Here is a 24,396-nt window from a genome sequence, read left to right as displayed (position 1 = left end):
CAAAGTCTTAACCACTAGAGAAGTCCCCTCTCCATGTTCTATCTTAATCCAGTTTTTGCTCTACTGGGGCAATTTAAAACTCGCCCAAAGTACAAAGCCACTAAAAGACTGATTTAGAAGAATTAAGGCAAAAATACTTGTCATCTGGCAAAAAATCCCAAAGCATGTAAGACCCAGAATCAGATTTAGCTTTCTATATTAGGTAGGTCCTGGACTCAATTCTATTTGAGTACTTGCAGTAACTTACTAGGCTTGCTCCCTGGTGACTCAGATGGTAAAGAATCTGCCTGCAATGCAGGAGACCCAGGTTCTATCCCTGAGTTGGGAAGATTCCCTGGAGAAGGGAATGGCTACCCACTCCAGTGTTCTTGCCTGGAGAGTCCCATGGACAGAGGAGCCTGAGAGCTACAGTTCATGGGGTCTCAAAGAGGGCGACACGACTAAGCAACTAACTTTTTTTAGTAACTTCCTATTCTTTTACAAATTTTGGTCATAGGAGCTTATATATTTTCTTAAATTAGCTTTTAAAAATCAAAAGAAAATGGGTTGATTTAAAAAGTAGTACAAGCTCTAAGGATTTCCCAGGCATTCCAGTGGTTAGAATGCAGCACATTCACTGCCAGGGTTCAATTTCTGGTTGGGGAGCTAAGATCCTGCAAGCCCTTAGGTATGGCCAAAAAAAAAAGTTATACACGCCCCAAAAATATAAGATGTAAACTTAGAAGATGCATGTGTGCACAGTTGCTCAGTCCTGTCCAACTTTTTGTGACCCCATGTAGTGTAACCCACCAGGCTCCTCTGTTCTTGGGATTTTTCAGGCAAGAATACTAGAGTGGTTTACCATTTCCTTCTCCAGCAGATTTTCCTGACCCTGGGGTCAAACCCGTGTCTTCTGCATTCTCAGGCATATTACCTATCACTGAGCCACCTGGGAAGCTATGGAAGCCATAAGGGAGGACATAGAGGATTCATTTTAGATCTACTGCCTATGTACTTAGAGTGAAATCAAGTATTTTTAAGATACATCTAAAACTATTTGAAGAGGGTATAGAGAACTTTGAACTCTAGAGTATAAGACATCCCGCCAGCAGCAGCATTGCGGTGGTTTAATTTCCAGTGGAAATTAGTGTAATTTCTTTAATAATCACTAAAGTTATGGTTTAGAAGAATAGTATAATAGTTTTAAAGGTAAAACTACAAAAGGTTTTGATCATCTTTTTGAGGAGAGACTGTCCCAGGAATGGAATCCTATGATGGTATAGAACTAGACAGAAAACACTTAAGGATTCATTTAATCTCACAGGAAAAAACCTTTTTATTTTAATACAGGCACTAAGTCTTCTGAAACACTTGAAGTCATACAGAAGAATTTCTCCCCCAGTGGACCTAGAACATCAGTATATGTTGGAGCACGTCATAACTTTGCCATCAGCTGCCCAAACCAGACTGCCTTTTCACCTAATATTCTTTGGCACAGCACAGAGCTTCTGGAAAATTCTCTGTATGTTCATTAACCTCTTTTGAATAGTACTGAATAGCCAAAACCTTTTCCATAGGTAAATCATACTTTTTTTCCTTTCCAGCTACAGAACTCAGTGAAGAATCCTTCCCAACCTTGCTCTTAGTTTCTAAATTAATGAAGGTAATGGGTTAAAACTGTGAAAGTCGTATCTTTGTTCTGTAATTCTTTCAGCCCCTCTGCAGAAAAATTTATGTAAAACCCATAAAAGTGAGCATATAAGTCAGTCATATAACTTTTCCTTTCTTTGAAGTTCTCTTTGGACACTCTGTATGTGTCTACAGCCAAACACGTTTTTGAAAAAAAGCTGAAGCCCAAGCTCCTGCAGTTAACACAGGGTAAATCCTCAACACTGATTAACAAGGAGATAGCCAGGATCACTCAAACCATCGAATCCTACCTGTTGTCCATAGTTAACCCAGAGTGGGCCGTAGCCATCGCCATCAGTCTTGCCCAGGATGTCCCAGAAGGTATGGATTCTTCCTTTAATTGAGCTTCAAATGGTTGGCTGTGTTGTTTTTTGTAACTTATAAAAAAAAAGAAATAATGCTTCTTTCATTTCCTTCCGTTTCTTTTAAGGAGAAGAAGTATGATAGCTCAGAAATGTATGGGACTGCACTGGTGGTCCAGTGGTTAAGATTCCATGCTTCCAGTGCAGCGGGAGTTTGATCCCTGGTCAGGGAGTTAAGATCCCACATGTTGCGTGTCATGGCTAAAAAATATTTTTTATAAAAATAAATATATTTCCCCCATCCTCACTTGTAGCACTGTCATATGTTAAAGAGGCACCAGTGAGGGGACTTCCCTGGTGGTCCAGTGGCTAGGACTGTGCTCCCAGTGGCAGGGGGTTTGGGTTCAATCCCTGGTCAAGGAACTAAGAGCCCACATGCTGCAACTAAGAGTTCAAACGTCACAACTAAAGATTCTGCCTGCCACAGCTAAGACTTGGAGCAGCTAAATAAATACATTAAAAAAAAAGAGGCACCAGTGAACTAAGCAAGATGCAGTGTTGCTTGCTTGGGGCTCAGTGCCAGAGGCACTGCTCAACTTGAGTATAAACTCGTACCCTCTCATGTCCAATCATACGTACTTTCTGTAACGAATCGTTAGACACTGTCACATGGCCAAACAGGTACACAAACACTTATTGCCATGTTTTCAGTTGTAACAAAAGTCGAAAATAAGTAATTTTTTTAAATGCTCATTTGTCAAAAACTGGTTAAAAAAAATAAAGAGTACTCATAGAATAGAGTACTGTGTAGCTGATTTGGAAAGATACCCAAGATAAATATTTAGTGAGAACAGCAGATTATGCTCCATATGTGATCTTATCCCATTTGGGGTAAAACGCTTGTACACACGCATGCACACTTGCACACAGAGAACTTCTGGAGGAATGTAGAGGTCTAGGGAATGGGAATAGAAGCTGAAGAGATGGCCCTCTGGGGACTGTGCTTCCTACTTTGTCTCCTTCTGTCCTGTTTAAATTGGTTTTTTTTCTATGAGTATGCCTTTCTGTTGTTTTAAAACTGGCTTATTTGACTAAAATATATTGTCTTGAAAGGATTATGATTTTCTTTTAAGTCTTTTCTTTATCTCTTTAGGTTCCTTCAAGATGTCCAGTTTGAAATTCTGCCTGTATTTAGCTGAGAGGTGGCTTCAGAATATCCCATCTCAGGTGTGTCTGAACTGTAAGATGGAAGGCTCCTCTTTCTTTCTTACATTGAAGTATAGCTGATTTACAATATTAGTTTCAGGTGTGCAGCATACTGATTCAAAGGTTTCATAGGTTATACTCCGTTTATAGTTATTATAAAATATTGGGCTATATTCTGTGCTGTACAGTATATTCTTGCAGCTTATTGACTTTATTCATAGTAGTTCATGCCTCTTATTCTTGTACCCCTCCCAGCTTTCCTCTCCCTACTGATTAGCACTAGTTTGTTTTCTCTATCTATGAGTCTATTTCTGTTTTGCATATATACTCATCTGTATTTTTTAGATTCCACAGATAAGTGATGACATCCTACAATATTTGTCTTTCTCTGTCTCACTTATTTCACTAAGCATAGTACCCTACAGGTCTGTCCATGTTGTTGCAAATGGCAAAACTTCATTCTTTTCTTATGGCTGAGTAGTATTCCTTCATATATATACACACACACACACATCACACACTGTATCTTCTGTAGCCGTTTATCTCTCAGTGGACACTTCGGTTGCTTCTATATCTTTGCTATTATAAATAATGCTGTTATGAGCATTAGGGTGCAGGCTCTGCTTTTTTTTTTTTAAGGTTCACATTTCTATTTCTTTTTTAAAACTTATTTTTAATTGGATGATACTTGCTTTACAACACTGTGTTGGTTTCTGCTATACCACAGTGAGAATCAGCCATAGTATACAGATAGCCCCTCCTTCTTGAACCTCCCTCTCCTGCCCTCATCTCACCTCTCTGGGTTATCAGAGTCCACTTTCTTTTTAATTTAAGTTGTGCTCTCTAGCATCCCTTTTCAGCCCACCCTGGTGATATATATTTTCAAGGGTTGGAGACCTAAACTGGAGAAAGAAGATGAGGCTTGGTGTAGATACTAAGGTTGTCACTAAGACAGGAAGGGACCTTGATTGATAAAGATGGATTCTTAGTCTCACTGAAGATTTAGAAAACAAGTTTCTCTTTGCTTGGAATTTTTTAAAAGGATGAGACACGTGAAAAAGCTGAAGCTCTGTTGAAGAAGCTTCATGTTCAGTACCGGCGATCAGGCACAGAAGCTGTGCTCATAGCTCACAAGCTGAACACTGCAGAGTATTTAAGAGTGATCGGAAAACCAGTACATCTCATTGTCAGTCTGTACGAACATCCCAGCATAAATCAAAGAATTCAGAATTCATCTGGGAAAGATTATCCTGGTGAGGGCAAAATTTTTGTATCTTTTCATCCAAGGAGAATTATCCTTTTGATTCCCTGGTATCTTGCATTGAAAACTTGGGGTTCTCTTTTTAATTCTTTATCTTGAATATCTTAGATATTCACACAGCTGCTAAAGAAATAGCTGAAGTTAATGAAATTAATTTGGAAAAAGTCTGGGACATGTTGTTGGAAAAATGGCTGTGCCCGTCCACCAAACCTGGTGAAGTAAGTGCTTGCTTTGATGGTGTCTGTTAAGTATGAGCCAATGGCGTCTTCTCAGAGAGGAGGGTAATTATTTGTCTCACCATGATATGACTTCTCATTAGAAGCACAGAATCTTAGAAGAAGGAACATTTGAGCATTTTATTAATACCTTCTGTTATCCTATGAGTTTTAATGAAGTTGTTTACTTTTTCTTTTCCTTTAAATATTATTTTGCAGCTAATCTGTCTTTTCTTTTTTAACTTGCCAGTATTTTTTTAATCAAAGTATAGTTGATACATTCTTCCTTTTAGTTGATGATTTCAGATGAACTGTTATATAATAGAAGTGGCCTATGCTTAGACTTTAGGCTTATATGATTATTTTCTATTTCAAAATAATTTTAAAGGTACAGAAAAGTTGCAAGAATAGTACAAAAGAATTAGCTGTGTATCTTCCACCCAGATCTGTCAGTTTTTAAACATTTTGCCACATCTGCTTCGTCATTCTCCCTATATTTACCCATAACATTTTTCCGAACCCTTTGAGAGTAAATTCCATGTGTCATGCCCCTTTACCCTTAATAATTAGGTGTGTAATTCAAAGAGCAAAATATTTTTCTCTTATTGAACCACTGTATAGTTATAAAAATCAGACACAATTTTGATACAGTATTGATAAAATACATATATGTATATGTTTGCATACTTTAATTTATGGTCCATGTTACAGTTTAACCAGTTGTGCCAATAATGTTCTTTATAGTAACTTTCTCTGAGACCAGGATCTAATCCGGGATTATGTGTTGTATTTGTCATGTCTGTAATTTCTTTCACTCTAGAACAGTTCCGTAACTTTTCTGTCTTTCATGACACTGACATTTTTTAACAGTTCAGGTTCGTTATTTTGTCAGCGGCCCCTCCCCTTGGGCTTTCCTGTGTCCTCATGAGAAGACTGGAGTTTTGCATTTTGGGCAGTATGTTACCTGGATGATAGGGTGTCCTTCCCAGGGTATGAGGTTTAGAGGCATGTGATGCCTCTTTGCCCAAATAGAGGATGTGATTTTAGATAACTTGGTTACACTGTTGTCTGCTTCTCTCAGACACAGTTACTATGTTTCCTTTTGTAGTTACTAAGGGAGGTGTTTTGAGACAGTGTAATATCCTGCTCTTCTCCACATTCCTCCCTGCACCACCCATAGCCCTGACTTAGTCTGTATTGATGATTCTTACTTGACTCTTTTACCTGTGCTGAGACTTTGTCTTTTTTGGAGGGTGCAGACTCTTTGGTTTGCAGAATGTCTCATTCTGGATTTATGTTTCTGATGTTTCTCATGATTAGATTCAAGTTATGGATTTTTAGCAACAATATTCTATAGGTGATATGTTCTCTTCAGTGTATCATGTAAGAAGACACATAATGTCAGTTTTTTAGAAATAATTTAACATCTAAACTTGTAATGATATTCAGCAATCCAAATGCAAAATTTTCTGCACGGTTTCTTCTGAGTTTTCAGGCAGAACTTAATTAAGGAGATTCTGTAATTCTTCTGTTCACCTAGGCAGGTATCATTGGGAAAAAATGTATTTGCAAACAAATAGTATAACTGATGTGACATTAACTTTTCAACTCATGGTTTTTATATCACTTGTAATTCAATTTAACGAGTATTTTTTAAGTATTTACCAAGAGCATGTATCAGTGGAAACAGAAGAGTTAGAAGCATATCCAGGCCACATAGAATCTATGGTTGACACTCAAACCCCCATCTTTTAACTTATGCGTAAATCTGGAACACTAAACTGAAATCCTTGTGAGACTAGAAACTGTGTTTATACACCTAGTGCACCTAATGCATTTCTGTGTAAGTCCCCATAAATATATACTGAATTAATAGACAACTCATACTATTCCGAGTCCTTTCCTTTTAAAAATTACCCAATGAATGTAAACTCCAGGAGGACAGGAACATTTGTTTTGTTCACTCAGGGAACCCATGTGCCCAGAATTATGCCTGGTGCATGGTAAGCACTCAGTATGTATTTGTTGACCAAATGAATTTAAGTCAACCCATTTTTAAAGCAAGAATCTTCTCATTCTCTTATCTGTAAATGTAATTGTTTTACAAATCTTTTTTTTTCCTTTGTTGTCATTAAACATGGAGATGCTGGGCGTTGAACCCCAGGTCTTGTGTACACTAAGCAGGTACTCTGCCACTGCACCGCACCCCCTCCTGTAAATATAATTTTGCACGTTGGACTTTTTCATTTAATAGACTTTCATAAGTAGTATGATGAAAGTCTGTAGTCAATCAATTTTCTTCTGTTTTTAACTTGTTTATCCACTTTTTCAAAGACACCCTCAGAATTGTTTGAACTTCAAGAAGATGAAACGCTACGAAGGTATTCTTCCTTTACTTATATTTGTCTACTCCCTGTTGCCCAATGGGAATCTTACCAATGATTTTAAAACTAATGGTTTTAAAAAAGGCTTTCTTAGTATAACTTGGATCAGAAAACCTCTGAGAAGAATCAGTTCATTGACACATGACTATGAGTGTGTTCAAATATCTCCAGTCAAATAAGAAACAACCAAGATCCAGAGTTTCTGAATCCTCTGTGAGTTCGTACATTTAGCAGAGAATGTACTGTGAGCAAAGGAAAACTCTTCTGTAGTCAGGACTCTGACCCCAGACTTGTACGTGTTCTCTGTCCCTGTCGAGCTAGGCTGGTTCAGATATGGGCCACCAGGATTCCTTTTTCACTTCTAACCTAAGACTGAGACTTCCAGAAAGGCACGTTGGTGTCATGTACTATAAGTCTGATTAGTAATGGCTTGCTCTCTTGAGCAGACTCTAATTGGTGCTCAAATCAGAAAACATGGTAATCCATTAATGATGCTTGGCTTAGGCATGGGAGAGGGAGTGGTGGCATGCATGCCAGCTTCTAGCCATTTTGGTGTAGGCCAGAAGTGTCAATAGGTCGGGTTACTCATGAAGCTCTACACCCTACAGCAGCCCTGGAGATCTGATAGTGAGAGGGGATATAGGAAGATAAACCCCAGAAAAGAATTTCTCCTGATCTGGGCAGAACTGGTCTAGTACCCCCTCCAGGCTCTTCTTCCCTCTGGGCACTCCCTCGTCCTTGCTTAGTCCTTCAAGAGCAAGAACACCTTTGTCTGAGCAAGAGGAAGCTCCTGGAGCATCTGACTAAAGCAGCCAACACGGAAAGGCTTAGGGGGAATAGTTCATAGAGAAAACTCCCAAGATGGAGATCCCAGAGAGTAATTCATGGCAATTTCATAACTTCCTGTCTTTTCCCACTGGAATCTCTATCCCTTCTTCCTCCAGTTTGCCTGATCCATCTTGCCCTTCTCTTGGGGGCCGGGGGGGAGGCAGCCTCTGAGTTCCGAGGTTAAAACATGCCACTAACAAGGTCCTGGGAACTAAAATACAAGTTTCCATGTATAGTAGCGTTCAGTGTACTTTGCAGCTATGGTTTGTGTTAGTTTCTTAACCAGAGAGATTTAAACTATCAGAGGTTGCTTAGCCATTTCCTAGATGAGAAGAGTGAGGCCTATCTTTTGTGTCTTTATTATCTTCTTTAGCTGTGAAGGAACCCAAGAACAGATTAAGCATCCTTTAAGGAGGAAAGTAAACAGTGGCCTTGACCCATAGCCATTCAGGCCTTTGTTTGGGCTGTCTGATGCTGTTTTTTTAATGGATAATAAAACATGTCTCTTGTTTTGCTAATCAGTCACTAAATTAAAAGCTAAATGTAATAAAATATTTTTTCAGAGTCCTGTATCTCCTTCTGTCTCGTCCAATTGATTACAGTTCAAGAATGCTGTTCATCTTTGCAACATCAGCCACAACCGTAAGTTCTGAAAACTTGGTTAAAACTCATCTTTGTATCTAAACTTAACATTTTTTTCCCCGCGTATTTACTATTGACAGATTACTAAGATAATGCTTTCTTGTACTTACTCTAACTAGGTCTTACTCTGTAGATGAGGTTTGTAGTATCTGATGAGCTCCATTTAGTGCTGGCTGCAGAAACATCCTGTTTTGCAAACTGAGTGGTGCAACTGTTGACAGTTCCCACAGGTTATCCACGTTCACTGTCCTAACACCCTGGTCCAGTGTTAGTCACTCAGTAGTGTCTGATTCTTTGCGATTCCATGGACTGCAGCCTGCCAGGCTCCTCTGTCCATGAGATTTCCCAGGGAAGAATACTGGAGTGGGTTGCCATTTCCTTCTTCAGGGGATCTTCCCGACCCAGGGATTGAACCCAGTTCTCCTGCATTGCAGGCAGACTCTTTACTGTCTGAGCCACCAGGGAAACTCCCCAGTCACATTCCTAATACAAGGGACCCCCAACCAGCAGGCCTGAGAGAAGTCTCCACCCTGGTCTCCAAGCCCTGCCTGAGCTGTCACACCCCCTCCCCACTAAACTCTTTAACTAGTCAGAACTTCCCCTTATCCCTAAAAGAATGTGACTTCTTTGACCTTCAGGCCTGTCTGTATAGGAATGCTCTCTGGGGAACTTTCCCGGCAGTCCAGAGGTTAGCGCTCCACGCTCTCAGTGCCGAAGGCACTTGTGGGAGCTGAGATCCCACAAGCCACAAGACGTGGTCAAAAAAAAAAGTGCTCTCTGAGGCAGTTGGAGCTGAGGGAAAGGAAAGATGTAGGTCAAAGGATAGAAGGAAGAAAGAGGGAAAGGCTAAGATGCTGATCGTTTGTCCTTGATGACAAGCAGTGGGAGGGAAATCCCTTTCTTTTGCATATTAGTTTATCTGATAGTTATCCTGGCAAGTAAGTAAAAATGATATTCCTTGAAAAAGTACCAGGTTCAGCTCCCAGATCAGTCATACAAGTGCTTTTCGCAGAGAAAATCATCACACCACGTTGTGTTTATGTGTACTTCCTGTTGTGTCACGTAGACATTAATGAATACATTTTGATTAATTAATAATATGTATGCAAATGTGAACTCAGTTATATATTCAGGAGTTGAAGTTTAATAAAATTAATTTTTACTGTTTCATCAAGAACCCTCTTAAGTGGATATCTCTCTTGTTTTCAATACTGAAAATGTGAAGAATGCAGTGGCTGTCACAGCAGTTGGGTGTTCCTACCGTTTACCAACCAGTGCTTTTGCATCATGAGTGCAGATATTGGGTTGGTCAAAAAGTTTGTTCAAGTTTTCCCATAAGATGTTAAATAACATCTTGTGGAAAAACCTAACCTGAACTTTTTGGCCAACCGGTATTAACAAAGTGTAAATGGTAGAGTCCATCATGGTATTATTATGAAAGTGGTTCTCACCCTGTTCTCTCTGAAAGACTGTGAGGAACCCTTCAGCCCCCAGGCAGGGTCCCATGGAACACAATTTGAGAACCACTGAACCCCCTCCCCCAAGGGCAAACATAAACTTTAATCTTTCTTTTTTTTTCTAATTTGGCCATGCACATGGCTTGAGGGATCTTAGTTCCCCCAAAAGGTATTGAACCTGAGCCCTGGGCAGTGAAAGTGCAGAGTCCTAACCACTAGACTGCCAGAGAATTCCTGGCTTTAATCTTTTAAAACCAACATGGCTCATGTCACCTAGATTGAAGCTCAGTTACCCAACTAAAACCCACAGGTGCAGCTCTGAAACCTCTTCTGGTCTTACAGATGCTCAGGATGCACCAGCTCACTTTTGCCCACAGAACTCGAGCCCTGCAGTGTCTCCTCTATTTGGCTGACAAGGAAACTATAGAATCTCTTTTCAAAAAATCCATCGAAGAAGTAAAGTAAGTGAAATTTTTTAAATTGTATTAATAGAAAACGGGTCACTCTTTGGAACCATAACTATTAAGCCTCTTAGTTCAGAAGATTACATTAGAGGGGCTGTGTCAACAAGGTGCTCTTGCCTTGAGTGTCCTTGTTCTGGCAGAGAGGAGACAGGCCCTGAAGAGCATCTTGTTTCTCTTGAATCTTTGAGACATTTAGAAACTGAGTGTTTTCTTCATCTTCCTCCAGTTGATTTCATTCTGATATTTCTTGCCTATATCTTAGGAGCCTAAAACAGACATGTAATAGACCAATCCAATATTTCTAAATGTTGGCTTGTATTTTAAACATAAATGTGGCTAGTGAGGAGATTCCCATTTCCTGCCTCTGTTTTCCAGATCTTACTTGAAATGTATAACTTTTCTGGCATCATTTGAGGCGCTGAATATCCCCATCACATATGAATTATTTTGCAGCAGCCCTAAAGAAGGAATGATTAAGGGTCTTTGGAAAAACCACAGCCACGAATCCATGGTAAGTACACCGATTTACCTGCGGTGGCAGCCTCCATCCACTCAGATGCTGCCTGCCACCACTCAGATCCCTGAAAGACAGATCCAAAGAAACCCTTGATTCCTGAACAGGTCTGCTGCTCTGAGAGCTTTCCTGTTTTCCTCTCCTGTAGGTGACATGGCAACTTGGAAGTCACCTTACTTCTCCCAAAAGCCTAAGGCCTGAAACCATCCCTTCCTACCAGGGCAGGGTGGTGGGGGGAACACTTTTTTAATCCCTCCCAAGCCTGTCTGTCCTCACCTAGGCAGACTGTCCTTGTGCAGGAAGTTTTATTCCTCTTCCTTCCAGTTACCAGTGGGAGTTCAGTCTCTGAGGCAGTTGGAACCCAGGGCAGGAAAGATATGGGGCCAACAGGCAAACTGTTCTAGGACACAAGAAACAAAGCGGGGAGGAGGAGGAGCCTGAGATGCTGTTTGTGAGTCTATAACATTGAGAAAGAAAAATAATTTTTTTTTCTTTCCCTAGATAGATGAGGGTCTTCATTGAAATTAGACAGTAGACACAGGTTGGCTGTAAGCATATTTTGTCTTCAGCTATCCTACCTTTTCCAAAGATGGTTGAATTTACTGATGTCTTGAAACAGTATGATTTTTTTTTCCCCCTGCTTCAGGCTGTAAAGTTGGTGACTGAGCTTTGTTTAGAATACAAAATCTATGACCTGCAGCTTTGGAATGGACTCTTGCAAAAGCTTCTTGGCTTCAATATGGTAAGTAAAGCTCAGTGTCCTAGACTGCAGTATATTTTAAAGATTTCGCGCAGCATCTCCTAAACATTTTGCACTGATACTTGTTACTGAACAGATGTACGTGGAAAATGTTCACTCTCATTTGGTTCATGCCCACCTTAAAGAATGTGGCATGAGGCCAGAGAAAGTGCAGTCTCAAAACTGACATAAATTTCATTAGAAACAAACAGAATATTCCCTGACGTCTTTTGATGTTTGTGGATTTATAGGTGACCTTCTCTGGCGATCCTCAGAGAAGATACATTTTCCTGATATTCTTTGTGAAAGTTTGAGACTCCTAGTTTGGACTTCAGAATATTCCATTTGGGTAATCTTCAGAACTTTTCTGTTTCATTTTTTCAGATTCCTTATCTAAGGAAGGTTTTAACAGCCATATCTAGCATCTATCCTCTGTGGCAGGTATGTAGTTTTCTAAAATAAATTTTATAGAATTTAATCTTCAGACTCACTGATCTTGTGACTCACAGGTACCCTGGATTAAGTAGTCAGTTCTTCAGTGAAGCTGTGGGGTGCTGTTCCATTAAAATGGTGCCTGGACCAGGAACACTCAGCTCGGACTTTGCCTTCCCCAAGACATCACTTCCCCTAGTCCTCTAGGCCTCATGAATCACATCTCCATTTATGCCCTTAAAACACATGGGCTCAGCTGTCACACTGGTCATGGTATAATTTATTTATTTTTAAAATATTTATTTACTTATTTATTTGGCTGCATCAGGTCTTCATTGCGGCATTTGGGCTCAGTAGTTGTGGCATTTGGGCTTAGTTACCCTGCAGCATGTGGGATCTTAGTTCCCTGATCAGAGATATAACCCGTCCCTTGCATTGCAATGTGGATTCTTAACCACCAGACACCAGGAAAGTCCTGGTATAAATTATTTTAATCACACATGTGACTACCCATCTTGGACTCTGAAGATTCCTAAAGTCAGAAACCCTGTCTTATTCATCTTTTCTGAATTTCACGTGTTGTTCACATGTACAATCACTGTACCTATGTGTAATACATATATAATATGTGAGTGCTGAGTCACTTTAGTCCAGTCATGTCTGACTCTTTGTGACCCTACGGACTGTAGCCCACCAGAAATACATATTTTATTCTTAGTTTAATAAGAACATATGCTAAGTAAAACGTGAAAATTTTCCTTTACCACTTCCTTTCATAATCTCCCCAGGAGTGACTACTGTTCCCAGTTTCCTTTGTTCTCTTCTGGAGTTTTCCTGTTGTCATATAAACAGGTGTATGTATACGTGTGTGTGTATATTGTGTGTGTGTGTATATCCATTTTTGTACATATAAATTAAATCACATTACAGATGAAGTGTTTTTTTCCATGTAACGATAGTGTCTTAGAGATTGTTTCCTATTAGCAAGTACAGATCTCATTTTTTATTGAGCTATAATTCACACGTAAAATTTACCCTTTTAAAGTATACAATTAAGTGGCTTTAGAAAATCCCATGGATGGAGGAGCCTGGTAGGTGCAGTCCGTGGGGTCACTAAGGGTCGGACACGACTGAGCAACTTCACTTTCACTTTTCACTTTCACACATTGGAGACGGAAATGGCAACCCACTCCAATGTTCTTGCCTGGAGAATCCCAGGGACGGGTGAGCCTGGTGGGCTTCTGTCTATGGGGTCACACAGAGTCGGACATGGCTAAAGTGACTTAGCAGCAGCAGTGTATTCACAGACTCACAGATAGAGAATACGAAGAAGTGATTACCAGAAAGAAAGGGGGAGTGGCAAATTAAGAATATAGAATTAAAAGATAGAACTACTATGTATAAAACAGATAAACAGGACTTCCTTGGTGATCTAGTGGCTAAGGCTGCACTTCGAATGCAAGGGGCCTCGGTTCAATCCCTGGTTGGAACTAAATGCCACAATTAAGAGTTCACTTGCACAGTGAAGATCGGAGATCTTTCATGCTGCATCTAAGACCCAGTACAACCAAAATAAATAAATAAAAATAGATAAACAGCATGAAGCTCAACATTCAGAAAACGAAGATCATGGCATCTGGTCCCATCACTTCATGGGAAATAGGTGGAGAAACAGTGGAAACAGTGTCAGACTTTAATTTTTTGGGCTCCAAAATCACTACAGATGCTGATTGCAGCCAGGAAATTAAAAGACGCTTACTCCTTGGAAGGAAAGTTATGACCAACCTAGATAGCATATTAAAAAGCAGAGACATTACTTTACCAACAAAGGTCCATTTAGTCAAGGCTATGGTTTTTCCCGTGGTCATGTATGGATGTGAGAGTTGGACTGTGAAGAAAGCTGAGCGCTGAAGAATTGATGCTTTTGAACCGTGGTGCTGGAGAAGACCCTTGAGAGTCCCTTGGACTGCAAGGAGATCCAACCAGTCCATTCTAAAGGAGATCAGTCCTGGGTGTTCATTGGAAGGACTGATGCTAAAGCTGAAACTCCAATACTTTGGCCACCTCATGCGACGAGTTGACTCACTGGAAAAGAGTCTGATGCTAGGAAGGATTGGGGGCGGGAGGAGACGGGGACGACAGAGAATGAGATGGCTGGATGGCATCACCGACTCGATGGACATGAGTTTGAGTGAACTCCGGGAGTTGGTGATGGACAGAGAGGCCTGGCGTGCTGTGATTCATGGGGTCGCAAAGAGTCGGACATGACTGAGCGACTGAACTGAACTGAACTGATGGACATATTACATAGCATAGGGAATTATAACCATTATCTTATAATAACCTTTAGTGGAGGAAAATCTGTAAAAATACTGAGTCACTATGTTGCATACCTAAAACTAATGTTATAAATCAACTATATTTCAGTTTTTTAAAATATAAAGCAGAGGGTATTTTGCGGAGCAAAAAACAATAATAATAAATCAGCCAGGATTATGTGTTAATATCCTAAAATATATAGTATGAGGAATATTCTAGAATCTTGATGATCTAGAACAGGGAGCTAGCAACTTAAGATTTTGGTCTTAACATCAAGAATATAAGCTCTAAATGTATATAGTTCTGTTACTGCAAAACAGAGTTCATAAGATCCCAGACATGAGTTGTTTAATACACGTGTTTCCACAGGTTCCCTACTTCAGCAGAGCTTGGCAGTGTGTGGTTCAGATACCTCTACTTTCAGGTATTTTTCTGTCCCCTGAAATGTTGACAGTAGCCTTTTGTAGTTTTGTATATAGACACATTATTGGGTTTGTTTTGGTTCCTTTGTGTGTGTGTATTTTTTTTTAGTGTGGACCATTTTAAAAGTCTTTCTTGAATTTGTTACAATATTGCTTCTGTTTTTTATGTTTTGGTTTTTTGGCCACAAGGCCTGGGGGGAATCTTAGCTCCCCAACCAGGGTTCAAACCTGTGTCGCCTACATTGGAAGGCAAAGTCTTAACTGGTGGACCACCAGGGAAGTTCCTAAACACATTATTGTTGCTTTTTATTTTCAGCCTCTTGTCCTTTAAGCCCCAGTCAGCTGTCAGATTGTTGTGAGAGTCTCATTGCTGTTCTAGAGTAAGTAGTGTTTTTCCTACCCCCAAATCAAATTTGTTGCTTATAAAATTCCTTTCTAACAAACGCAACTTATGAGTAATGCCTTTTTCCTAGGAAGTTTAGCACACCACTTGATTGAAAATAAAAATAAAACACCTCTGTTATTTTTACAGTGTCTATTTTCTTTGTGCAGTGCAGCTAATGAACTTATATTCATTCTCTAAAATTTGTACCTAGTTTTAATGTAAATAGAGGGTACCTTTTGTGACTACTGTAAATCATATAGTTACGTCATAGATTTTGAGTCTTTAAGTATTTGTTGCTCGACATGTATAGACTTGAATCCGACAAGTTATTAACTAATTAACATACTCTCTTGAAGATGTCCAGTTTCAGATGACCTCGACATGATCAGAGTGGCCAGACAGTATGTCCAGTTAGAGCTTCCGGCTTTTGCATTAGCGTGTCTAATGCTCATGCCCCACTCAGAAAAAAGGCACCAGGAAATAAAGGTATCGGGCAAATTACTCATCTGGGGCTGCCAAGGAGGTGGAAGGTCTCACAATGCATGTCCCCTGCCAAAGACTGCACTTTCTTTTCTTCAAACCCGTAAAGCATGAGTAGGATAGAAGGTTTGTGTCTGGGTCTAGTGGGAGGTATGACTGAAAGATAGATGAAGGCTCATCTTAGAAAACCTTAAGAGGAGTTTGGACCTTATTCTCTATCAGTGGAGAACGGTGAGTTTTCCTGCAAGTGCACAGTGACATGCTCAGGCGGTATTTAGAAGGAAGTAATCCACTTGGGCTTGATAGAAGAGAGAGGGAGCAAGAAGTAAAACTCCTGGGAAGCTCTTGCATTTGGATAGAAATTCATCTCACTTGATGCACGTACAACAGCCTCGTGACTAGGCAGGGAAGCTTGAGGGGGTAAGTGCCCACAGGAGGGTGGTGGCAACAAAAACAAACTAGAGGAAGATGGCTTGCATGCAGCTTGACTTGGTGATTAGTCGTGGAAAATAGAAAAGTCAGGTTGTGTGTGGGTGTCTAACAAAGGCACCGTGAGCATTCTGAGGACACAACTTTTAAAAATAGCTCCCATCCCCTTTATACTATAGAATAAATAGAATAAAGCATTTTGAACTGTTTTACAATGATTTCCCCATGGGTAGATAAGCCAGTTCATAAAGATCTATATAAATGAACACACATATTTTTTATTTGTCACTTGCTCTATTCGTTTCATTTTTTTTTCAAAGCCATCTGTGCCTGTCCTTGACTTTGTTCTCTTTTGACTAGTCTTAAACTCATCTGTTGATGCTTTTCAGAGTTTTAGTATTTAAATAGATTCCTTCTGGCACTTAGGATGACAAAATGTTTATTCAACAGCTCTTTGCTATTGAAATAGGTATTTGTAAAATGCTTTTTCCTTACTTCAGTGATTTTTTTTGTTGTTGATAGAGGTGGTCTTTTTTCTGTACTAGATACGCTTTAAGATATTTCAAATGTAAATACGAAAACCTTCCAGGTTTGACAGAAATTAGTAGTGATTATACTTTCCTATTAATTATATTTTGATTTTTTTTTTCTCCAGAATTTTCTGGGCTCGTGTGACCCTCAGATCATTTTGCAGCAATTAGAGGAGCATATGAATACTGGCCAGTTGGCAGGGTTTTCACATCAAGTAAGTGGCAGTTTCCTCTCCCTTTTGTTATGAAAAATTTGTTATTAGGAGGTAATCAATTTTTCCCAAACCAGGATTAAGCTGAAAGCTCACCATCTCCATCTGTTTGTTAATGTATACAATTACGTCACTTTCATTAAAGCCTCAGTAAATTTTTAAAAGTCAGAGACCCTGGGTGTCCTGTTTACTTCCATGCACAGTGGAAAATCTGTAGCCTTCAATGCCTGTCATTGTGAACAGATTTTCCTCAAAAAAAATCCTGAAGTGCTTAACAACAACAACTTTTAATTTATTCACTGTATGCTGAAATGGGCCAAAGGCGCACCCCCCCCAGCCCACTCCCTCAAAAGGGTGGCTTAGTCACAATGCAGTGATAATTTAACATCTAATTGTCAGAAATGCTTTGGTATTGAAGGAGACAGTGTGGCATTTAACACATTTTGAATATGATGATACCTGTTACTCTATAGATTAGAAGTCTGGTGCTGAAAAATATCATAGATAAGAAGGAGTTTGGGATTTTGGCAAAGACAAAATACTTCCCAGTGTTGAAATCACACATGATGAATACCAACAACATCACTGAACTTGTAAACTATTTGGCAGATGAGTTAAGGTAAGTTGATAAATTTTTTTAAAAAACAACTTAATGTAAAAAAAACGAAACTCAATGTAGAATATCCTAAAATTTATCTTTACTTTGGAGGAAGATACCAAATAATTATAAAGCTATTTGGTTGTAATTAAAGGCTCTGAATATCAAACTGTGGCATCACTACGTTATGTATACCATACTGCTAACAATACTCACAAGTAGCTGTTTTGTAACCCAGTCTCTTGGAACATAAACTTGGAATCAGACAATTAATTAAGCTGCCTGAAATCCCAAAATAGGCATCTCACGTTCCTGCTCTAAAACCCAACATTACAACTTTACTCCTTAGACACTTGACTAGAGGCATCGACAACTTTATATAACATCGTTTTTGCTAAGCTTATCTAATTTTCCAGTACCCACAAGTTTAGAAATAGTATCCCTTGGGATGGTGTTGGGAGCAGATTTGGAAATTAAAAAGGGCAGAATGAGTTGGCACTGAAGAAAGAGAGAGCTCAATCAGGACTGAAATATTTCCGGATCCATCCCTATGTTTGTTTGGTCTAACTGTGCTGATCCCTGGGAATTGTCTCTCTCTCAGTACCACGCCGTGGATTTCTTTTTCTTTTTTAAATTTTTCTTTCTTTTTTAATTTGGCTGTGCCGGGTCTTAGTTGCAGCATACAGGATCTTTAGCTGTGGCATGCGGGATCAGCATGTGGGATCTTAGTTCCCTTTCCAGGGATCAAACCCTCGTCCCCTGCATTGGGAGCATGAAGCCTAAGCCACTGGATCGCCAGGGAAGTCCCATGCCATGGATCTCTTTCTGCTTGTTCACCACTTGTGATCGAGCCATAATTACAGGTTGTCATTTACGAATAAGCAGTATTTTTTGAGGTAACGTTGATATATATACTAAGCTGCACGTACTTCAGGTGTGTCATTTGATAAATCTTGGTGTACACCTGTGAAGCCATTGCCATAGTCAAGATGGCAGACCTACATGTCACCCCCACGTTTTCCTCATGTCCTTCTTCTTTTTGGTTTCATAGTTTAGATGATGCTTCAGTCTTCATAACTGAATATTACAAGCATTGTGGGAAGCCCATACCACCAGGCACCACTCCCTGTGAAACTCTGAAGGTAAATCTGGCCCGAGTTACTGGGTTTTAACCTGACACCATTTCTGTCTCTAGGGTCTTGATATTTGAGCCAGCCTGTTCTGGAGATAAATGTGTTTTTATGTGCAGCTGCCTGTATTTTTACATTTCACTTTTTGTGTGAGAGAGTCCCAGACTCGAATCGAGAGGCCTCGGTTCCACTCTCGTTTGTGCCAGGAAGCAGCTGTGTGGCCTCAAGCCAGCTGCTGTGCCTGCGTGGCCTGCAGTTTTCAGATCTGGCCCTCCCAGCCTCTCAGGTGCTCTCCAGAATCACGGCTCCTTGTGGAGTCTTGTTTTTAATACAGGGGCAGGTGACAAACCAAGTTTTATTATATTTACTTATTTGGCTGCACCTCGAAGCTTGTGGGATCTTAGTTCCCCACTGAGGGACTGAACCCCCAGCCCATGGGAGTGCAAGTGCAGAGTCCTAACTACTGGACCACCAAACTGAATTTCAAAGCGCATTGATTAATGTTGTGCTGGAGTTTCAATGGCTTTTATTTCTTTTTCTTTAATTAGCTAAGACATATATGTCCAATATAGAAAAACAAAAATCTGGAGGAGAAAAAATAATAATAACAAAAAAACTGATCACCTGAAATCTCAGTAACCAGAGATAAGATCACTGTTAACATGTTGGTGTGCATTCTTCCAAACGCTTTTGTGTATAAAAACCGCACATAAATCATTTTTACTCTTGTTCTGAACTTAAGTATAAGGTAAAATTTTTCATTTTGATCATGTTTTGGTAGTTTTAGTAAACATAACTAGGTTATTGTGGTTTTTTTCTTCCCTTGGTCCTGATCAAACATATTAAAATATTCAGCCTACGTTTTGCTAACATCCATTAGTAACTTCCTTTGTTCACTTCCAGTCTATTGTGATCAATGCCATAAGATTACTTTTTTCAAAAGGGGAGAGTATTGATTCAGGAGACAAGTTTGTGGCCCTTAAAATATATCTGTTTTTCTCTGATCATAGTTGTCTAAAATGCAAAATAACCTCATACATAGATTTTTGGCAACATAGTTAAGTCTTTTCTGTAGTTTATCAAACCATTTTCTATTTAAAACACTGACACTCACAAAAATGCTTGTGTTTCTTCCCATTTAGATGTTTAATGGATCCTAACAGATCAAAGTTTTTTCACGAAGAACAAGAAGTTTGGAATCTGTTAATAACTGACACTGTTTATTACAGTTTTTAAATTGTGCAGTCTGTGTGCAATAGCTATTGTCAAATGTTCCCCGAGAAGTGATAACTAAGATGCTTAATAACAGCAGAACTGCCTCATAAACAACTCATGTCCCAAATTAATAAATCTTTTCCTTGCCAGTCACGTGCATAACTTGTAGAGACTCTATCAGTTTTTTTGTACTCTATATGAAGAAAAGCATTTTACTCTCCCCATAAGTAAAGCAACTGCTTACATCCTTCTCTTCCACTTTGTAAATAAGAATATCAGTCTCTCTTTTTTTTTTTGAAGTCTTTATTGAATTTGTCACAATATCATTTCTGATTTATGTTTTGGTTTCTTGGCCACAAGGCATGTGGGATATTAGCTCACCCGTCAGGGATCAAACCTGTGTCGCCTGCATTGGAAGGTGAAGTCTTAACCACTGGACCATCAGAGAAGTCCCAGAATATCTTTTTAACTGATAATCATTTGAGTAAATATGTCTATAATCTTTGCTGCCGCCCATATCCTTCAGTGGCCAGCCAGATGTATAGAAACCACTCTAGATAGTTGAAGCAGAGAAGGATTGAGTGTCAGGAACTGATTACAAAGGTGTCCAGAGGACTGAAAGGCAAAAAGGAGATGAAGAAGGGGCACTGGAGAAGCCGAAGGGAAGGGGCTATTAGCCTAACATCAGAACCTGCCTTTGGGGACTTCCCTGGCGGTCCAGTGGTGAAGACGCAACACTTCCCATGCAGGGGGTTCAGCTTCCATCCTTGGTCCGGGAACTAAGATCCCGCAGCAGCACATAAAGTGGAAAAAAAAGAAGCTGTTTTGGCTCTGAGCCGGGGGTGCCGCTGTTTCAGAGACTGAGCCTCCTCCCCCGGCACTGCTGCCCATGCAGTCCTTGGTCATCCTCTGCTAGTGCTGCACTGCCAAGCCCCCTCCGGTAGGGGAAAAAAACAGCAGCACTTTGCTTTCAGCAACCTTCTAATTCCCGTGCCTGTGCCAAGAAATGACAGAACTAAACAGAAGCCATCTGGCAAGGAGCCTGAGAGATGAAGGCTGCAGGCTGGAAGCCCCTGACAGGACAGGAAGGAAGCTGGCTGGAAGGGCTGCGTGAAGCTGAAAACCTGCATCAGTACCCAGCACACAGAAATGTTAATCACACCTCTTTTGGTTCTACTTGTGAATAAACTGAAGCTGATAATACTAGAATTCATTTGCCTTTGTTTGGCTTTTCAAGAAAAATATTTCTGTATAGGAAAGTCAATGTAATATGATTAAGAACACAGGTTTTGGATAAATTACAAGTCTGGGTTTGACCCCCCCCGGCTCCATCACCTACTGTGATTTCCAAAGGTCTTCACAAAACCCTATTCCTACCAGAAATAGATGTCTCCTTTACTGCATCCTCCCAAAAGGTGGGCAGTTTTTCTTATTAAAACTTTTTGCTAATTTGATCAGTGAAAATAGTGTCTCAGTATTTCCGTTTGTATTTCTTTAGCATCTATGTGATTAATCCTTAAGAAAACTGTAATGATAAGGCTGAGCGCACAAGTAGAGCCTGTGATTGTTACTCTTGGGCATAAATGTGCAAGGAACAAAAGGGTCATGTGGTGGCACTAGAACGTAACAAATGGAAATGACCGTTCCCACTTCGTCAGCAGTCCCCAACCTTTTTGGCACCAGGGACAGGTTTTGTGGAAGATAGTTTTTCTACAACCGGGGTCGGGGGGTGGGGGTGATTTTGGGATGATTCAAGCACATTACATTTATTGTGCACTTTATTATTATGACATTGTGATGTATAATGAAATAATTACATAACTTACTATAAAGCAGAATCAGTGGGAGCCCTGAGCTTGTTTTCTTGAGCTCAAGCTGTAATGCGAGCAATAGGGAGTGGCAGTAAATAGAGATGAAGCTCCACTTGCTCGCCCGCTGCTCACCTCCTGCTATGTGGCCCAGTTCTTAACAGGGCACCGACCAGTACTGGTGCATGGCCCAGAGGGTTGGGAACGCCTGCACTTCCTGGACTCAAGCTGGGCTAAAAAAAAGGATTTCTTTCTCCATCTTAACACTGATTTCATTGTTCAGAGTAAAGTTCTAGATGTTAACTAGATTTATTGTGGTGATCACTTCATCATATATACAAATAATGAGTTTTGTACACCTGAAACTATTACATGTCAGTTATCCCTCAATACAATAAAATAACTTTAGGAAGCATATCAAATAAATTGGTGGAAGATGAATAGACATGCACACAAGTTTTGATAGGTAGCAGGTTAGCTTTTTTTTTTTTAAGTTATTTTATTTTTCAGCTGTGCTGGGTCTTCTTTGCTGCAGTCAGGCTTTCTCTAGTTGAGGCGAGCAGGGTCTACTCTTCATTGCAGTGTTTAGGCTTCTCATTGCAGTGGCTTCTCTTGTTGAGGAGCACAGGCTCTAGGCACACAGGCTCAGTAGTGATGCAGGGGCTTAGTTACTCCTCAGCATGTGGAATCTTCCAAGACCAGGGATCAAACCCCCGTGGCCCTTGCATCGTGAGGCGGTTTCTTAACCACTAGACCACCAGGTGAGCCCACAGGTTAGCTTTTAATATGCCAGTGAAGTAGTTTTTTGCTATATAAATATATTTGAATTTAAGTTCAAATACATAATTAGCCAGGATCTTTTTTGTTATTAGTGTATTTTTATTAGCCATGACCATTATTTTAATTTCCCACTCGTCTCCATACAGCCATACTCCATCCCCTTCCCTAAGCATATTCTAAAAACTCAGGCTCAGTAGTTGTGGCTCATGGGCCTGAGAGCTCATGGGCTCAGTAGTTGTAGTACACAGGCTTAATCACTCCGAGGCACGTGGAATTCTCCCAGACCAAGGATCAAACCCACCCCCACACTGGCAGGCGGACTTATCCACTGCACCACCAGGCATGTCACTAGACAAAGATCTTGACGAAATTTTTAAAATTTATATTCTGGGACTTCCTGGTGGTCCAATGATTAAGACTCCTTTCTTCCACTGCAGGGGGCGCTGGTTTGATTCCTGGTTGGGGACTTAAGATCCTCACATGCCCATGAAGCACTGCCCAAAAAATTACATTTTAAGACAAGAAAAATTGAAACAAAATTTTATCTGCTTGTGTTGGCCTCTTCCCTCACCTCCAGTGTGAACCGTGCATCTGCATTATGCATTAACCAGACCTTCCCTGTGGCAGAAATACCCGCTCAGCCATAAAACCCAATTTTCCTCTTCTGGCACTAGCCATGTAACTAGAAGACAGCATTCCTTTATCACTCCTATAAAGTGTCATGATCACCCACCACTCACACTGTATGTGCAGATAACTTCAGTGAGTGCTATGTAAAATGTCAACATATTGGTTTCCTTATAACGATTGGTTCAGTACAGACTGGTCAGACGACCTGGGAAGATACTGGGCCACACCTAATGGAATTTTTTAGCTTAAATACTTATGACCTTATTGATGTTACTAGCTATATTACATGTATTCTGCCTAATTCACAAGATTATTGTTTCTTGCATGGCCAAATGTGTGACTGGTCCTCAGATAAAATGAATGACGACTAGGTGATTTTGAGATGGTGGATAATATTGTTCTATAAGATCAATGATTGTAATAGTGTAGCTCTAGATATGGAAAGAAGCAATAGGAAAGAACTGTTTTCTAGACCATAGCAGACCAGTAAGACAGGTAGTCCAGAGGCCTTTGGTTATAGTTAATAGGGCCTAGTCCAGTAATGCGTGTGTGTGTGTGTGTGTGTGTGCTCAGTTGTGTCTGTTTGTGACCCCATGGACTGTAGCCCACCAGGCTCCTAATGTGTGTGTGTGTGTGTGTGTGTGTGTGTGTGTGTGCTCAGTTGTGTCTGTTTGTGACCCCATGGACTGTAGCCCACCAGGCTCCTCTGTCCATGGAATTCTCCAGGCAAGAATATTGGAGTGGGTTGTCATTTCCTTCTCCAAGTCCAGTAATAACACAGCCCCCTACCCCCTAAAAAAGAAAAAAGGCCTATCAATGAAATCCACACCTGACCTGGAAATGAATATTCCTAGCGTCGTGTGACAAATTGGTCACAAAATGCTTCCCAAACCTTGATTGCAATTAAGACTGAAAGAAAGGAGTTATAAAATAAAGAATGGTGCCCACTATCCAGTTCTACAAGAATCAAGTCATTAACTGCTGTAGTCACTGACCTACAACACACCCTGAAAGGAATTCAGGGTGAAGATCAAGCTGAGGCACTTTGTGCTCTGGGAAAACTGGCCCTCAGATTGTTAGATATTTTCAGGAGAGAATTTTGTCAACCCAGTTTCTTGCATCTTCCTGTACTTGGAAAGGCACTAAACCCACTATGGTGTCTGTTCCTGGTAACTAATCGCAACCTGAGAGATTTCATGTCCCCCTTCACTGAAATCACATATATGCTAATCTCCCCCTTACCTCTTTGGAATAGCCCTCAGAGCTGTCTGAGTCACTGTCTCCCAACCTATAATCCTTAGATTGGTTGGAGTAAAAGTTTTCTTTCTTATATCATTGATTTTTTT

The 24,396-nt window shown here is 40.2% G+C and overlaps 1 protein-coding gene across 2 annotated transcripts in view; it reads left to right on the top strand.

Annotated features, from left to right (window-relative positions):
* Positions 1-21,284, top strand: part of KNTC1 (kinetochore associated 1) — a 101,852-nt gene extending 80,568 nt beyond the window's left edge. For both annotated transcript variants that reach the window (XM_055405701.2, XM_055405700.2), the window contains exons 46-64: positions 1,330-1,501; positions 1,584-1,642; positions 1,773-1,989; positions 3,124-3,197; positions 4,219-4,429; positions 4,546-4,655; positions 6,987-7,033; positions 8,428-8,506; positions 10,306-10,424; positions 10,803-10,938; positions 11,588-11,683; positions 12,065-12,121; positions 14,801-14,855; positions 15,170-15,233; positions 15,595-15,724; positions 16,803-16,892; positions 17,363-17,508; positions 18,539-18,629; positions 19,760-21,284. In XM_055405701.2, the coding sequence (XP_055261676.2) occupies positions 1,330-1,501; positions 1,584-1,642; positions 1,773-1,989; positions 3,124-3,197; positions 4,219-4,429; positions 4,546-4,655; positions 6,987-7,033; positions 8,428-8,506; positions 10,306-10,424; positions 10,803-10,938; positions 11,588-11,683; positions 12,065-12,121; positions 14,801-14,855; positions 15,170-15,233; positions 15,595-15,724; positions 16,803-16,892; positions 17,363-17,508; positions 18,539-18,629; positions 19,760-19,777 (1,971 nt within the window). In that variant the 3' untranslated portion in view covers positions 19,778-21,284. The remainder of the gene's footprint in view (positions 1-1,329; positions 1,502-1,583; positions 1,643-1,772; positions 1,990-3,123; positions 3,198-4,218; positions 4,430-4,545; positions 4,656-6,986; positions 7,034-8,427; positions 8,507-10,305; positions 10,425-10,802; positions 10,939-11,587; positions 11,684-12,064; positions 12,122-14,800; positions 14,856-15,169; positions 15,234-15,594; positions 15,725-16,802; positions 16,893-17,362; positions 17,509-18,538; positions 18,630-19,759) is intronic.
* The last annotated feature ends 3,112 nt before the right edge of the window (positions 21,285-24,396 follow it).

This window comes from Moschus berezovskii, chromosome 19 (assembly GCF_049115385.1).
Source record: "Moschus berezovskii isolate FMDL1 chromosome 19, NW_MosBer_1.0, whole genome shotgun sequence".
NCBI lineage: Eukaryota > Metazoa > Chordata > Mammalia > Artiodactyla > Moschidae > Moschus > Moschus berezovskii.
The sequence above is the reverse complement of the archived record's forward strand: the minus strand, read 5'-3'. Positions and strand labels throughout refer to the sequence as shown.